This window comes from Empidonax traillii, unplaced genomic scaffold, assembly GCF_003031625.1.
Source record: "Empidonax traillii isolate 1590-97213 ecotype Southwest subspecies unplaced genomic scaffold, ASM303162v1 scaffold352:size1026972, whole genome shotgun sequence".
NCBI lineage: Eukaryota > Metazoa > Chordata > Aves > Passeriformes > Tyrannidae > Empidonax > Empidonax traillii.
The window spans coordinates 456,259-474,409 of NW_020955545.1; the positions used below are offsets into that span (position 1 = coordinate 456,259).

The following is an 18,151-nucleotide window of genomic DNA, read 5'->3' on the forward strand; positions in this document are numbered from 1 at the left end:
TTTGACTTAGACACTTTGCGGCCGTTTCCCTGGGGAAGAACAGGGGCCGTGGAGGACTTGAAAAGGTGCCAGAGCTGACCAGTAAGGAAAGAATGTAAATAAGGAATGAACATCCAATTATATGTGAAGGCTGCTAATAAATTATAGATAGAGAATTAATAATGGTAAGGTATGTAAAGTTCTGTTAACAGTGTGAGTGCAGTATGTGTGAGAACAAGTAGTATTATACTGGATGAAGCAATAAAAGCTGAATGTCGGCCATCATCAATAAAGGTGCCCAAATTTTATTTTTGTGACCGTCCTCAACTTACTACGACATTCAGCTCTTCAGTGGAAATCTGTGATGCAGAATGGTAAGTTCAAAAATAATACAGTCTTTGACATCAGCAAGTGTCTTTAGAAATTACAGATGGTACTTATTTTCTATTTTGTATACTTATCCATCATCTGCAATCATATTCTCTGGGTACTTCTCAGTCCCTTTTACAGGTAGAAGAAAACTATAGACAAAGTCCAGTATCACACAGATGGCACTTAGTATCAAACACAGGACCTCGTATTCAAAAGCACCAGCACCTTGAGAATTAAGTTGCTGATTCTCACAAGGGCCCTTGTGTTCTGTTTGAATCAGCTTCATTTGCCGGTCTGAATCCTGCAAATGACAGATGGTAAACCCATGTTTCTGTCACGGAGCTGTACATACTTGATGAAGATTTCCAGAGAATCATTACAGTGGAAATGCAAAGGTATTCAAAACTCTATAGGTGGCTATGTCTTCTAGATGAAATGGACTGTTCCGTGTGGTAAAGTGCTACTGATTATGTTACATGCCTGAAGTGTGTCACTTGTTCTCATAAGTATAACTTAAAAGAGTAACAGAGACAGTGTGAACAACAGAAATCCCAAGAAAACTTTGAAAGCAAGTGGGGATAATAAATGAAACACTTCATACCAAAGTGCTTTTGCTTCAAAAGCATGAGGAAAATCCATATTTTTGAAACTGCATCTTCGCAATATGTTGTGTTTCTCACACCATAACTTAAAGTGCTATGCAAGTTCATGTCAACATAAAGTCAGCTGAAGTCCTGCTAGCAAAAAGTATCCTGTGTATCTAATACTGCAAATCACTCTTATCCTACCATTTTCTGCCATTATGTTTTCATAATTTAAATAAAGTATGCAAAAAATGTATTTCTAATGTTATCTGGATTTACAAATCCACTCTGGCACTGAAGGTGATGGCAAGTAAATTCAATTCCATCAAAATGAATGGAAAGGTGTGAAAACTGATCTAATAGCATTTGAAGCTAATTTTACCTTTTTCTTACTTCTAAAATCGTCAATGTCATCTTAAAAATAAAAGCTTTTCCAGTGGCTAATGCAATGATATGTACTCATCACTACTGCAGCAAGACTACAGTTACTCATTTCCAAAGGTGGAATTTCCTTTCCTGTTATGATGCCACCCATACAATGGCATTTCCAGACACCACAAAAATTATATTAAATCCACGTGGAGACTCTTCAGGCTCCACACAGGCAAAACTTAAAATGATTTACTAGATCTTCAATGTATTAGTTTTTACTTTCTCTTTTTTTTTTTTTTCCCCAGAGTTAACACCTATTCAATGAAACTTTAGAACTTTTCCAACTACTTGCATTAATGATTCATACTTTTATAGTGTTCTTGAAGAAGCTGGTGGAAGTCACAGCTAGAACAGGATTAAAAAGAAGTAATTGTCATGCCTGGAAATAGAGGCAGATAGAGGCAAAAAAGTCAGGTAAGAAGAATTGATATAACTAAGCCATGAAGTTTATAGATAAAAGTGAGAATTCTGACTGAAAAAGCATTGTGCAGGCTGTTTTTTAACCTGTTTATACATGTCTCTCCTGAAGGAACTCAAAACAATTTTAACCATTGTAAAGATTAAGATTTTAACTGAAAGCTATAGAGTTGGTTAAATAGTAAAGAACTTTTGCGTAACAGTAGGTCTAAGAATAGTTATTGTAAGTGCTAAATGGACTCTCTCAGTTTGTCAACAGCTACAGGTATTGCTGCCTGCAAAGAGTGAGCAATAAATTAAAGTATCCGTACAAATGTTTTCACCATCTTGTATCCTTTCGCTTTACAAAGTCCTGGATGGATTTGTTGAACTTCTGACTTCCTCAGAAAACAAGTAATGAAATTGTGATAAAACTAATAAACTCTAATAACAGAAACCACAAATTTTTTCTCTTTACTTAGTAAAAACCACAATGTTTTGAAACTTTATATCCAAATAAATTGTGGCAAGAAAGAAACCAAAAAGTTTGGTAAAATGAAACAAATTTTTTAAATTAAAATATGACAGAAATATCACCACTCCAATTTTTAGATACTTTATACTGATATTTTATTAGGCCCCAGAAATAGATGCTTTTCATGGTTTTAAGGCATTATAATTATTATTACTATCCAGCAAAGTGCTGGAGGCCCATTCTGTTTCCAAAAGTAATCTGGTTGGTAGGCAAAATAATTCTGTGTGCCTAAGTGTGTACGTAACAGCATTGCAGAAGGGAGATCTATAAAGTTATTAGGGAAAGAAGATTTTACAATAAGTGCTAAAGTTCCCCTAAGAAATGTTTGTGAAGCCAAAATCTGGGTTTCCCGAATGTATGGTACACACATAGACCAAAACTGTAATGTCCCCTTTTGAAGATTTTCAGGTATTGGAAAGCTCATACCCAGAACAAAACAAATCTGTGCAGTATGGATTTCCCTAGTAACTGGTCAAACCTGCTAGTGTTTGGAGTCCTTTCTCTATTTAGAAAAATCAAAGTTCCTGCTACATGACACCTACACTTTAATTAAAAAAAACAAAAAACAAAAAACCAACAAAAAACCAGTAAAACACAGCAGTGAGGAATAAGCTTTCCCAAGAAAAAGATCAGGTTAGATTTCCTTCTTGTTTCAAAGAGCTATAATTTGACAACTAGACTCTAATGATAGGGCTGGAAAAAAATCCATGGAGGAGAGGAAAATCAACATGGATACAGGGATTTTCCTTTCATTGTTTCACGAAGGAAGGGTCACTGTGAAAGGGCTCCGTGGGCTTAACCTGAAGGGAAGACCTGGGCAAAGAGCCCTGCCAGTCTGGCTTTCTCCTGGGGCACATTCACACAGAAGATGAATCCTGAGACTAAATAATGTGTTAACAAGAATAATTTTTCCCTGCCAGTGCAACATTTGACTGTATTATTATCAACTAATCTTCTCCATTCGTTTTACAGGTGGTAAAGACAAGCAAAAAGAGGATTTTTACAGTACATTGGATATATCATTGAAAAGTATTTTGACAATGCATTAACGTATATATTTCTTTATGTAAGTCAAACTTGTAAGAAGCTTAATGAATTGCTTTTATGTCAACACCAACATAATGGTTTAGGTGCCTCCATAGCATGTACCTTTAATAGAAAAAAAAAAAATCTCTAAAAGACTGTGGCAGTTCTGTGAAGCTCTTTCTCAATATCTTTTAGGAAAAAAAAAATGGATCCATCCAGTTCCAACAATTTTCCACCATCTGTGTGATACATGACATGGATCTGAAAGCATACGGCTGACTCAAACAGAAGTCATGATTGCACATGCTCAAATTTGTTAAGTGTTAAGTAAGGAAAAATATTTGTTTATCTTTCACCTTTTTTCTCTGTTTCTCTCAAGACAGTAAGAGGTCAATTCAATGTAAGAAAAATAATCACCTGAGAAAAAACTCCTCAGGTGACATGCCCCTTCCTAGCAACTGTTGGATTTCTACTGGAATTATTTATCTCCTAAATTGAACAATATGTAGAGTCACAGAATCATTTAAAGCGTTTAATATAAAGTCCAACCCTAAACCTGACACTGCCAAGTCCTCCACTAAACCACGGTGCCTAAGTCACTAACTTTGGTCCCTAAGTGCCACTTCTACACATCTTTTAAATACCTCCAGGAATGGTGACTCAATTACCTTCCTGGGCAGCCTATTCCAGTGCTTGACAACCCTTTTGGTGAAGAAATTTTTCCTAAAATCTAAACCTCCTATGGTGCACCTTGAGGCCATTTTCTCTTGCCCCATTGCTTGTTACTTGGGGAAAGAGACCAATACATGCCATCTTTCACAAATTAAGAAGCAAAGAGTCACACTGCATTATTTTAACAAGCCTTTCAGCTGAAAATTCTGTGTCTGTGTTTTAAATAATGTCAGAATAAGTCTACCACTCTAAAGTAACTAGTAAAGGGGATATGAGGCTAATTTAGGTTTGTCTTAATTGTGCTTCCTACCTAATCTAAGTAAAACTTCTTTCTGTGCACAAGACTAACTGTACTTCAGCAAATCAGAGTGTCCATTGATTTAAGTGGGAAGGGAAAAAAACATCTATAATTTGCTAAAGTTGCAGCACTCTACTTACTGATAATGATTTTATTCTCAGTTGAGGGGACAAAATGGCTATTTGTCTACTGAGAAAGTTCTACAAGACAACAATATCCATTTTTCACCACAACATTAATTAAACTTCTAGTGTCTAACAGTAGTCATGCAATATAATCAATGGATTATTTCCCAATGCCCCACAGTGTGCTTCAAGCACTTCATAGTATTTCGAGATTTACAGCCTTCGAAAGACTTGCTTACTTTGCTTTGAGTTTAAACTCACACATACCATGACAGATCACCCATATCATAGAACTCACATATATCTTTTATTTTCATACTGTTCACACTACTTGGGAAAACATCTTCAGCTTAATATACTATCTACGAATAAAATAAGTTGTCTTTTTTTTTTTTTCCTGGCCTGTTTCTGTTTATTCCCTCCAAGATGAACATAAGTAGAAAAGTATGGTTCCATTTCCAAGCTGTACAAGATATCACTATCATTTACTCCTTTTCACTGTGCCATACAATGCCTGTATTGCCCATAAATTGCCTTTCCATAGATATGAAACACTATCCCTATCTTTACTGTGGCTTTAAACCTCTTGACACTTCCCATTTTGTGTTACTACTTCTTATCCTTTATAACTTACTGTTATATATTCGTTAGTCTGGTAACAGCCTGGATGATACACAATTAATAGGCAGTTAATAGATATAGTTTTATATCTATGTATTGCTTTCCATTCCAAAACGGGTCCATAAGTTGAAAATCCACTAAAAAATGCAATTCAATTAAAATGCAATTTTTCCTATGGCATAAAATGATGAATATAAGAAATATAATCCCCCTATTTGGGGGTGCAGGGGAGGGAAAAAAGTTTCTTCACGTTCTCCAAGCCTCCAGGACCTTGTTTCTGAAGGCATGATATTTACAGCACTACAAAGTTAATTTCTTTTAGTATTCTTGTTGGTTTCTGATTATTAGCATTGGCAATTTTCTTCTGAATTTTAGAGTCCTCTGTTTCACTTTCTGAAACTTGCTATTTTCCTTCTGTGTTTCTGTCATTTAAGTACAGGAGTGTGCTTTGCTTCCTAATGCTTTCCAATTAGCAAAGCATTTACTGAGCTTTCACAGTCAATACTCTGTGAAGGCAGAATCAGCTCCTGAAGAACTAAAAAGTTGAGATCACCACTATTCAAATTAGTCATGAGAAAGGGTAAAATATTTTATCACCAGCTAGCTTAACATTTTTAATGCATATTGAAAACAATTTTGTTGCAACTGGCAAGAGAGCACTAAGTAAAGTTTAATTCCATTAAAGTCAGCCAATATGACTGTATAATAGGAATGTCTTGCATAACTGAGTTGACAGAACACTTTGAAGATTATGCTGCTGTGACAGATAAGAGAGTGACATGGACCATATGCATTTTTCAAGAAGAATCTGATAAAGTTACATGCCAAAAATAATTGGTTATTGTTAGGAAACCTGACACAGAGTATAACATATTTTAGAGAACTGGAAAGTGCATATTTCCATTAATACAGAAAAATTTTTGTCTTGATAACTGTAAACTATAAGACAAACATAAGAGTACTAGTAGCATAGATACCACACTGCACATATGACAATACACAAGCACCAATCCATGGAATTTAGTACAGTGATACTCTGCTAAATTTAAAGATATAGTCATATGTATATATCCTTAAATTTTAGTCAAGAAAGGCATCCTTTTCTGGATCATTATTGTGAATGAATAAATATCTTTTTAAATTTATGCCAGTGCTTCCAAGAAAAATTAATGTATAAGGAGGTGTAGCTATGAAGTTGTGTCTCCATTTTTGTATTAATTGGAGATAAAAGGTCACTCATCCACCGATATTTTTTGTTTGTTCTTTTTTTTCTTGTTTGCTTTCCTCCTTTTGGAGAACCTGAGTTAAGACTAAGATTATTACGAAGCCATAACTAGCATGAAATTTATTTGATTTTAGAATAATGTCTACAGAAAATTTGAAAAATTTTTAAATGCCTTTGCGTTGACTGTATAAAGCATTACGAAAACATATCAGGGTGACAATTCCTGCAGTGCAGTGAGAGAGATTAGATGCTTTGCATGTTCTCTGAGGTATGAATTATGATATTCAGAGCTAGTCTATCTCCTTTGAATACAAGTACTCCTAATATCTGAAGCTGCAGCTCTGGTTGGCTCATATCATCATATTCTCAGCATGCAATTTCCTCCAAGACTGATGAGTCTGTCATTCTTTGAGAGCAAATACATGCGATCAGGCTGGGTCAATTCAGCATTCGGAAAGTGTCATCAACATTTGGTAATTATTACACTGCTCTTTAGGAATGATAACTAATAAAAATGTTATTTATTCATAAACATTAGGAAACCTAAACATAGCCTTTCTGCTCTTGATGAATATTGAAAAGTTAATAGTTATTCTTCACTTAAACTCATATGACAAGTTTTTACATCTAACCCCTAAAATTATTCCATAATGAGCTCTCAATAATGACAGACTCCACTGATTTACTGTCTAGAATATCCATTGACTGATTGAACCCATGTGATGATGAAGCAATTGTTTTCCCAGTAGCATCTATGCTTACACAGCGTATGCAGTAATAAATTTGATTTATTTGGTTTTATTTAAAGCCTTATTCTGAATTCTTTTGTCTAATTTCCATATGTCTATATTTTTACAAGAAATCTGGAAGCACTGAATCGAAGTGCTTATTTTATCTACTGATCCTATTAATCAGCCCTTGACTACATGCTACCAATCTCTCTAGGATAGACTTGGTTTATGTCTGTCATAGACATATTCTTTATTTTCGGTTGTTTTAAAGAATATTTTACAATTATGTTATTTTAAAGCTATACCCTGGTTATACTAATTGTTGTAGTCAGATGCTGATAAAATTGGAATAACAAATGACAAATCTCAGGATTAGAAGTTGTTTACGAACCACTATGTTCCAGAGGGCTTCTACTGCCATTTTTGCACTATTTTGCCTTTCTACTGTAAAAATTCTGAAGAGTAGACCAGCAAGGACGTATTTAAACAGTTGAGAGAGCATGAAAAGAATGAACTCTTCATCTTACGCTTAAAAGTATACTTCATACAGTCTTGCTAGCTTTGACAGCTTTTACTGTTCTTTCAAGTTTTTGCCATATGACTGTTTTTGAAGCATTTGAAGCATCTGCTTTTTAGCAAAATATGCTAAAAAGCACTGGAAAACCTCCTCCATGTTCAAGCTTACCACTCTTCTATTCTTTCATGGACAGAATGACCTCTTTTTTTGTTTCTGTGGACATTTTAATCTAAAAAAGTCCATTTATAAAGGAACCAGTGGAAAACGTCCACCTAAGAGAAAATTAGCTTTGCAGTTTGGGAAAAAACCCAAAGCTACTGAGGGTGTGGGGGAGCAAAATTTTTACTATTATAAACTTAAAGCATATTGCATAACAAATTAAAAAGACCTATCTAATTCTGGCAACCATAACTGAAAGGTCAGGTGAAGATTCTCCTCAGACAATCCAGAAGAGAATATGATCTGATTCTTTAGTCTATCTCAACCCATCTACTCTGGTAAAGTTCAGAAGTTTCAGTAAAATGCAAGTTACCTCAGAATGAACAAGAGAAATGAACCTTGTTATGATATGTCAGTCCTTGCCATCCTGCACTTTGGTCTTCAGCATGAAGTTCAGCATTTATTTAGACACAAAAATATTTAAATTCCAGGCTTTTAGTATTTCACTGCAATACTAGTAGGAGTCAGTGCTTCCACATTAGCATGCAAGAGCTTATGGGATGCAGCCATCATAAACTGTTGCTCATGTGACAGACTCAAAAAAATGTGTTCCCATACAAAAACATTAAATTCAAAGTTATATTTTATTAGATGTATTCATAAAATTCGTTCCTGATAATTTGATCTAATTCAATAATTTTAGATGACTGGCTTTGTAAACCAGCTCAAAATTCATTTTGCTGCCATTCCTGATTTCAATCAGGAAGCAAGCTTTTCAGAATGTTTGTGAATGAGTCAGAATACATCTGACATTAATACATGTACACCTGCAAAGATAAACACATAAAAATATAAAAAAATTCCTTGGGTTATCATTTATATCATCTAAGTAATTTATCAGTCAGACAAATACATACATGAAAAGGACTTCTATTATAATCACTGGCAGTAGCATAGTGACAGAAAAATTATGTTCAGGCAACTACAAACATAACTTGTGCAGTGTAGTGAGAGATACATAAAAAAGTACCTATATCCCTAAAAATCAAGCTAAAACAATACTTGCAGAGGAAGAGAGTGCCTCAACTTTAAATCTTAAACCATTTTAGTTTCCAGAGATTTCTAATAATAGCCTTAACAAACCTTTGCCACTCTAAATTGCCGTCAAACAGAGAAGAACACTAACTTTCCTTACACTGAGATCAGGAGAGGATTAACATTAAATGGGTTTTTTCTTCTTTTTTTTTTCAGTTACCTTGTGTCTCACCCCTCCATTCAGAAAGTTTTGTATTTGGGGTATTTGGGGTAATGCAATTACCAAGAATATTGGTTTCTTAGAGAGTTTCAATGTTTCACACCAAACTTTGAGTATTTCCATAAAATGGAACCTGAAAATATTACCTCACAGCCACTGGGGAGAGACAGAGGTAAATCTCTCAGAGACAGTAAAAGTAGCTATTACCTCTGCCACCTTAAACAAAGCTCAGAAAGTTGCCTGGAATAAATATTGACTATTACCTATTTTCACTCCATGGTGTAAATGGGATTATCTTAAATTCTTATTCAAATAATAATAAAAAAAAACGTATCTGTTAAATAAAGTAGTTTCTTACAGACAGAAATCGAACCCACAGATTTTGCTATAATGGCTGAAAACCATCTGCATATCTGAAGTAATGTGCAGCGCTACTCTGATGAAAACACTGGCAGCTGCTAAAATGCTCACAGAAATAAAAGATATCATGCTGGATATTTATCCTTTGAACTATATATAGCCCTGTAGAATGACCTGAGCCTGTGAATTATGGTAAAAAACCTGTTGGCTGTTTTTAGATATAGATGGTGGAGAAAAAGGTTATTGTTGTGAATAATAATTGTGATTCTCCACAGCAAAACGTATTATGAGTGGACACCAGGGGACAGTCAAAATCTTCACTCCTTTATAGATATTAGTGTTGTGTAAATAATGTACTGTGGTTGCCTTCATGTTTTGCTCTACATATCGTCCTGGACTGTGATGGGGATAACTTCCTGCATCATGAGCAACACCTGAAGGCTTTTGCCCTAGATATTCACTTCCATACTTAGTTACAAGAGAGAATAAGCACTCAACCCCCTTGCAGCAAGATGTATTACTGATCAAAGCATGGTGATATATTCAATTTCTATGACTCTGAAAAAGCTGCTAGGACAATCTAAGCTCTACATTATTCTGAAACAAAGGAGAAACGTTGCAGTCCAAAATTATGCCGTATTAGATTTCAGTGATGTAAAGCAGTTAGTTTAGAATGGCATTGAATGCAGTTGAGTATCCTGGACACATTGAACCTCTTCAGAGAGCACTTCAAAAGTGAAGAATTGGAGCTCTCTTTTAAAAGGCACAGAGAGGTAAACAAAGCATCAAGTTCAGATTTTATTTCCCATCTACTTTCTACTAATTCCCATCTGTTTTTTTTTTCTTTTCTTTTTTTTTTTTAAGACAGTTTTGATCCAGATTTAAAGACTATAGTAGTGGCAATAATGATAATTTTCTTTCTTAGCTGTTCCTCTGTTTTGTAAGCAATACAGTTTTCTACAGTTTACAATTTAATAACTGTCCCTCTGTCATACTTCTCTCAGTATATCAGCTGATAGGACAAGAGGCAATGGGCACAAACTGAAAGGGAGAAAATTCCACTTAGAAAAAACTTTTTCATTGTGAGACTGATCAAACATTGAAGTCCACTCCCCAAAGAGGTTGTACAATCCCTGTCCTTGGTGATAGACAAAGCCCAACTGACATGGACAGTGTCATGGGCAACCAACTCAGGACCCTGCTTTTAGCAGGTGGGGTTTGACTGGAATATCTCCAGGGATGTCTTCTAAACACAGCTATTTCTGTTATTCCATGAAATAACTCCACCATAAAGCACCTGCTGAACACACACTCCTGGCATAAAAGCTCGAATCATGACTGTGTTCCCAGAAGAGAACTGAACAGCTAGGAGCTCAAAGACACATTTGACACAACATAGTATTTCTTGCTGGAGAATCTTAGACTTTAGGCAAAAGCTGGTGTTATTGTTGCATTCCCAGGGTAACTTCCTGGAACAAATCTTAGTGTGAATTTTTTTTTCCAATTGAGGTAATTTCTTTAAATAAATATAGTAATAATATAGCAATCTAATATCCAGTACCTATTTTCTTTTAAAGATAGTTATTAACTGAAGATTCAGTTCCCTTCTTTTCTTAGATAATCCTTTGCTTACTGAATGTCACTCTGATGATGTAGAGTGAGGCCAGTGTTTCAAATAGCCCAGTTTGGTGCACAGACTTTGGAGGCCACTACATGGTCAGAAAGGTGTCTCAGTACTGCTTTATTATTCCATTTATAGAATCCTAAAATAATAGTGAATAAGTTGTTTTTCCATCAGAATGTTTTTCTCATGCTGCACTACACAGTTAACCTTTGCAGAAGCAGTTTGAGGTTCTGCCTTGCCTACCTGAGCGTGCTTAGCCACACGGAAGGGGAAGGAAGCTATGCCAAAGGTCAGCTCCTTCCTTATTCCAGGCAACAAACACTGCTGCACTGATTCAAACCATGAGCAGATTCCTTCACCATACGTGAGCACAGACGTTGTAAGAGAAATAAAAAGTAAAGCTTCTTTCAGATCCGTCCCTCCCTTGCCCATTACTACAGTTTACAGTGCCAATCTCTTTCCTCCTCATTTATAGCTCAAAAGAGCTTATGAGAGCATCAGATAGGAGGAAGATTCCCTTTCCTTACATCTTGAATGGCCACAAAAGTCAGGATAGATATTTGTCATTAGTCACTCAGTAATGGTAGGTAAGTTAAGAGTGTCCAGAACACATAAAATAACAGTAGTTTTCCCCAAATCTGGAAGTCAGTGTCAATCTAAATGGTTAAACTCTCTTGGATACATGAAAGCTCTATTTAAAGCTCTATTTAAAATACTTATAATTTCATTTGTTGAAAATTCGGTAAAACTTGTCTCAAATTTTGTGCTAAAGCAACTTCTTCCGTGGCTTCAGAAACAATTAGTCTATAAAAATAAAAATAATTTGTAAATTATTAAGAGTAAACAAACAGTTTTTAGTATTTCTTATTTCCCCTTCTTCTCTAAACTACTTCAAGGGAAAATTCCTATAAACAGGAAGCAAAGTAGACCCAAGAGTGGAACATAATGGGCCCAAGAACTGACAAACATGGAACCACATGTGAGATTCACTTTGTTCAGCGTGCACGAGGGCATTTGAATGTGCAACAATGAGAAAAAAAATGTAGTGAAGATTGGATACTTCCCCATTGGATTGTGGAAGATAGAGGACCTTTTGGGTTGGTTGGGTTTTTTTGTTGTTTTGTTTTGTTTTGTTTTCCTGGAGCACTTCAGAAGTAAGAACATAGCAAGAAATTATATTTTTCTTTATCCAATCTACTCAGCATTTAAAAATTTCTCCTTTAGGTGAGGTGTCATCTACTGGACTTTCTGCATGGCAGACATGAGCAGCAAGTACTGGAGCCATCCTCTGCCACTCTGGATCACTTTCTAACAAGAAAAGGGTTGGCCTTCTGTCCTGTTCTCCACCTTCATGCACAGTTATCTATTTTCTAGACACAGTGACAATGGAGGAATACATACTGCACGGAAAGAGCAAGAATTAGGCATCTAGGGATGCATAATGCAAGGGACGGATCCCATGCTGCTGGCACAACCTGGGGTAAAGGGACAAAATTTGGCAAAACCAGATATCATGCAGTGATAAAGCCTCTGGTATTATTATTTAGTGTTTTATTTCCAGTTACCAGAACTGTTGGCAAAACTCAAGTCAAAGATTCCTTAAATTGCTGGCAACATTTTGTTTCCATTCAACCTGATCCAGGTACAGCTGGGTAAATACTGGAGTGAATAGTGAACTGGTGCTGAAGCATTACAAGAGTTGCCCCATGTAAGTCAGAGAGGTATTGCCTGCCTAGCAAGGTCAGTCAGAGGGTATAGCAAGGCCCATAGTAGCACGATAGAAGACTGCCTTTGTTATTTATTCCTCCAGCTTGCTGTTAGTTGCTATATTCAATTTATTTGCACATTTGGATAACCCCTCACGTAAGCAGTATCAAAGGCAGCTTTTCTTCCTGCCTTGCATAGCTTTAATAATGCCAGCCTAAATTTCTTCATGGCATTCTATGTCTTACATCTGTTGTGAAGTGAAGCCGATGCAACACACCTGGTAAATGATGCACTAATGCCAACCCATCAACTCCTATGGATTGCAGCTAATTCCTAAGTAAATGGCTAATTTTTACCTATGGCATTTTTAGCAATCTCGATTGTTCCCCTACTTCTATTCTGTTGCATTAATGATGAGCAAAGGCACTTGACTTTAAGAAAATGCCCAAACCAGGTAGTTTTCTCTGTTTCTATATAGAATTTCTTTTAAACATTCGTTTTCTTTCTAGTCCCGTACAAAAATAATCTGTATCAGCTTAAAAGAGTTCCCTTACTGTTCAAAACATCCAAAGAAGAGAAAGAACAAGAACACATACCAGGCAATGGGAAGAATATAATTAAAATTACTTCCTTGGTTGGATAATTTTGCCTGGTGATGGAGTCATGATTAAATAGCCATATTAATTATTTATTTAAAACTGTTTAAAATATAGACAATGGTTTCCAAATGCCCGAGGAAAATGCTTTCCATTAATCTATACAAAACAAAATAAAGACTGCTAGAGTCATCAGTTGCCCAGTCTGTTCTTAAACATAATTTCTATATTGCTCTTTATTTCTGTTGAGTCACCTGAAGGCTGACAATCGCAGAGGTGTCCTGGGATGTCGAATTCTCATTCACCTTCATAGCTGTCCAAGGCCTTTTGGATATTCAAAGAAATTCTGACAATAGATTATCTGACTGAAATAGTGGCAGCCCCGCTGCCTTCAGGGGTTTAGAACTGCAGCTGCTGCCTGCCTGCCTGCCGGGCTGTGCTCTTACTCACCTTGCTCTTCAGCTCTCCCAGCCAGCTCTCCCTGCCTGCTCCTCACAGCTCCTGTTGCTCAGCCATGTTCTAGCTCCCCTCAGTCCCACACTGCATCCCCTAAACAGTTGTGGTTTTTTCTCTCCCAGGTTTCCTCTCCTACAAAAGACTGCACTTCCTAATATGAACAATTCAGAGGATTTCTGAAAGTAGTGTCAAGCTCAGTTCTCTAGCAGACAGGACCAGTCCTGATCCCATGAAGTCTGGTAGCAGCTTCTGGATAATTCACCAGCTATAGTGTCGGAGCAGAATTAGACCATTTGACGCTAAACTCTCAGGATGTGTCTGAATAAAAATAGTAAAAATACTGTGGCATTCAAGCTCTTCATCCATAATATATTCATCTTGAAGTGCACAGCTGCCATGCATATATTTATGTAACTGCTATCTGTAGAAATATTTAAGCATTCAGTTCAACTCTGAAAAATATATTTAGAAAATTTAAGGCTAAATGGTGAGCATAAGCAAGGAAGATTATTATGAGACATACGTTTCTTCAGAAGGCAGCAAACTGCTAACATGTTCACCTGAAACACTGAGGATGTGTAGCATAGCTAGAAAATGTACAGAGAGGAACAAGGATGACCAGACACATGGAGCAATCTAAGCAGACCACAAGTTTTTGGCCAATAAGTAGACAGATTAAGGTGACAATGATAAGCATTCACTTTTCACAGTAGAAACACTTCAGGCAATCCATAAAATCCTCAAACAGGAGGCTTAAAGCAAAGACAATGTCATTAGTTTACAGAACCTATTTCCATAACGTTTTTGAAATCAATAATGTAAACAGGTTAAAAACCAAGACTGGATAAAATCATGAACAATTGAGACATCAGAAGGTATTAAACACAGTATGACCGCCAACCTGAGAGGACCAGGCACAGCAGAAACTGGATATGGATCAGACAGGAAAGTGGCAGCATTCCATAGAAACCTCTTCTCGTGTATTGTTCTTGACCATCAACTATTGACAGCTTTGCTTTCCTATTTCAGCAGCTGTCACGTGCTTGCCCTACCCTGTTCCCAATCTTCAAAGATAAAAATGCTGCAAGTAACCTGGTCTATATATGCAGTAAGTACTGAGGGCTACAGGTACATCTCTGGCCCCTGGTTCTGCTCAGCTGATACAGCTATGCAGAACCACCTTATACCTTCCTCTACTTTTTCCAGATTTCTGCTCCCTGTCTTTCTAATCTGTGACAAAGTATCACATGGTGTTAACAACACAAGCATAATCATATTAATCACCAATGTTTTTATTCTGTTGCATCTCTGGCAGGCTCTTGGCAGTATAGCAACAAACATTCCAGTAATAAATGAGCTTTTAAGTGTACCAGGCTTTACTATTCAGCAGCTGGCATGTGGTCTCTGATTAAAACTTAACTTATATAACACTGCATAGCCAACACACCAAATAGCAACAGCAGCAACAACACTAAGAAATAATACCTGACACTGCTCTGACCTCAAGTTAAGAACACAGGTCAACTGTCTTCCTAACTATTCCAAAATCTATTATTTCAGGAGCTCTTTTCCTAAGCTACACCAACACACTACTGAATTGCAGTGAGGTGGGTAAGTAGGAGCGTGATGCCCATTAAATCTCCATAAACAATTAACTTTTGCAGCTGAGCTCTACCCCAAAACAACCTGCCTGCTGCCATGGGATGTTGCTTCACTTCATGTAGGTCATTTGTGAGATAATAGACAGTTTCAACCAGCAACAGCAGAAAAGTAGCAAAATCCCAGCACAACAAATCCTTTGATAGGTTTAATAAAAATATAGATCAAGTTTATTGCAGAAGAAATTGGGAAAAAAAAAAAAGCAATTACCTCACTTTAATGTATTTTAAATGTTTTTAAAGTATACAAAATTTTACTGCTAAAAATACCCCAACAAAACATACATTCAATGTAAAAAAATGCCTTAAACTTACCTCTTAGTTTACACTGATTTAATATATTTTTTCTTCTACTTTTCAACTTTCCTTGCATCTTGGGAATATAGTGGTTTTCTCCACCCGTTTCCTTCCTCTCACCTCCTCCCCCTCCAATCTGGCCTCCTTTCCTTCCTTGGAGGTTTTTAAGCTTTAATTTGAGAGTGTAAAGCTGAAAAATATTTGATACAATTTTTTTTTTTAATTAGAGAATTGAGCTCCTCACCATGGTTGAAGCATTTCTGGGAACAGCACCAAAAAGCTGGAAGCTACTGCACTGAGTAGCCTCAGCATCTCTCTTAAAATCATCATTCATTTTTTTTTCCCAGACAATTAATGTTCCAGCATTTTACTTACAGACATGACAGCAGTTTAGCAAACTAAAGCTAGAAATGAGTCCGAGTCTCTTTGTTCGATTTTGGAACGTGAAAACTAGATTCCCAAATTCCAGCGTGGGCCTGTCTCCAGCTGGAACAGGAACAAGACTCACCAAGTGGGATTTGACAATGTATGAGCTGAGCCTCGAGTTAGTCACATTTTAAATGAGCTCAGAAGGGCATTGATGATTATATGTTCCAACTGGAGGAGGTAGTTGTCAGTCTGCCTGCAGCGTGCATGTCACCACTCCGGGGAAGGGGAAATATTTTAGATCTTGTGTGGGACTGGGCTTGCTGAATGGAGCACTTAGGAAGTCTCCTCTCCTGTAATTTGGATATTGTTGGGGAGGGGGAAAAAGGTATAGGTTAGATCTAACAATTCAGGAACTCTGCAACATGCATTCACAGTGAGGGGTGTTGAAGAGACTTGGCATTTCTATATGCGAGTGAGTGGAAGCCTACGGCCTGTTTTAGGTTTCCATCAGTTGGCACTAAGTTCTGCTTTACAGCCTGTATGTATATAATTTTTAATTCTTGGTTTAGTATAGTTAGAGTTTACTTTCAAATAATAAGGAACATTTTCCTCATAGGATATTAAATTTGTGGTAATGCTAAATAAGTCATATTTTCTCTAAATGCTTACACGTATTTCAGGCATGTGGATTACAGTAGTCTTCCTCTCCATTCCTTGTTTGCTCAGTCATTACATTTCAGTCTTTTCTCTTAAATTTCCTCTGCTTGAAGAACAGCGAATTGCTCCAACAATCCACTCACTCGTGTCAAACTCAGCAAATACTTATTTACTCTTTTACACAATCTATCTACACATTCTTCCAAAGACAGTATTGCCCTTTTAGGTATTATACTGACTACGAACTGGATCTTTCTCAACCTGAAAATACAGTGTTTTAGTGCAATTTAGTGTATATATTTCTGTATATTTAATTAATATGTATTAGCCATAAAAAATCAGCTCTGAATTAACTTATCTCAGATGCATTAGCCTCTCATTTTTCTCAATCTGAATATGAGATATTGATAACTCCTCTTGCTCATGTGTCTAATCTCTAAGTGTCTTGTATTTTCTGTTTCCTGCTGTTTACATCATCTGCTGACTTCGTTAACATGCTGTTCACTTGCTTTCTTTGATACTATTAATGAAACTGTTAAATAAGGCTGAAACAGAGACCAATCATTATAGCAGTATACCGGACAAGTGGAATGGGCATCTGCCAAGGTTTCTGCAGCAAAGCCTAAAAGTCCATTTGTCAAAATCAATCCCTTTAATTGGTTTTGCTAAGTTATTATTTGTTCAATTGACTGATATTTAATAGCGGCATTACCAGAAAGTCATTTGGGAAACCATGACACACAAAATTTTGACTGCTTTATGTACTTGCTCTTCTTTAAACCAAACCTACTGTAAAGTTTGGATTTGCTTCAGAATGGGTTTTAAACTATTTACTACAGTTCTCCTTTTTGTTTCCCTCTTCTTACTCACTATTTCATACTATAGTTTACCCATGCAGATTTGAGATAGTTGAATTAACTCCATGCAATTGCTAAAGCAATTAAGTTGTTTTAAAGTTGTGGAGAAGGGTACGTGATATCAAACAAATAATATTAAATAGATAATATTATTTACTTAGACACACATAATGTGAATATCTATGAATGTACCACAGACACAAAAAATTCAAAATACACTTCCAGCATAACTGAGAGAATCACAAGAGGTGTCTGTCTGTTAGACATCAAAAAACCCCCACATAAACAGAGAAGAAAAAGACCTATTTTACCTATACAGTTACTGGTGACCTGCAAACACACTAACTGAGAATAAATTAGGCCAGAAATGAGAAGGGATATAACAACCATCAGGAATGTGAGCCTTCAGATAAGTCTTTCAGTACATGTAGCCAAGGCAACGAACCTTATATCTTTAATACAAAGCTGGCTTGGTTCGCAGGAGGAGTTGTCAAGTGGTTGCTTGAAAAGGCGGCATACCCATCCCTGATCTCAGACGTGCCTGGCCCTATCTGCCTTCCAGCTCTGCAAGCGCAACAGTGAATACCAACGATTCTTAATCCCTAACTTCATCTTTGAAACTACTGATTCATATTTGCTTCAT

General features: G+C 36.4%; 1 protein-coding gene across 15 annotated transcripts in view; it reads right to left on the reverse strand.

Moving 5' to 3' along the window:
• Positions 1–18,151, reverse strand: part of DLGAP2 (DLG associated protein 2) — a 457,096-nt gene that overhangs the window by 285,515 nt on the left and 153,430 nt on the right. Inside the window, exon 1 of one of the 15 annotated variants that reach the window (XM_027892459.1) lies at positions 15,644–15,812. The exons of 13 other annotated variants lie outside the window; for them this stretch is intronic. In XM_027892459.1, the coding sequence (XP_027748260.1) occupies positions 15,644–15,701 (58 nt within the window). In that variant the 5' untranslated portion in view covers positions 15,702–15,812. Of the gene's footprint in view, positions 1–15,643; positions 15,813–18,151 lie in introns of those variants that run through there. One more of the 15 variants, XM_027892450.1, reaches the window with a different exon arrangement.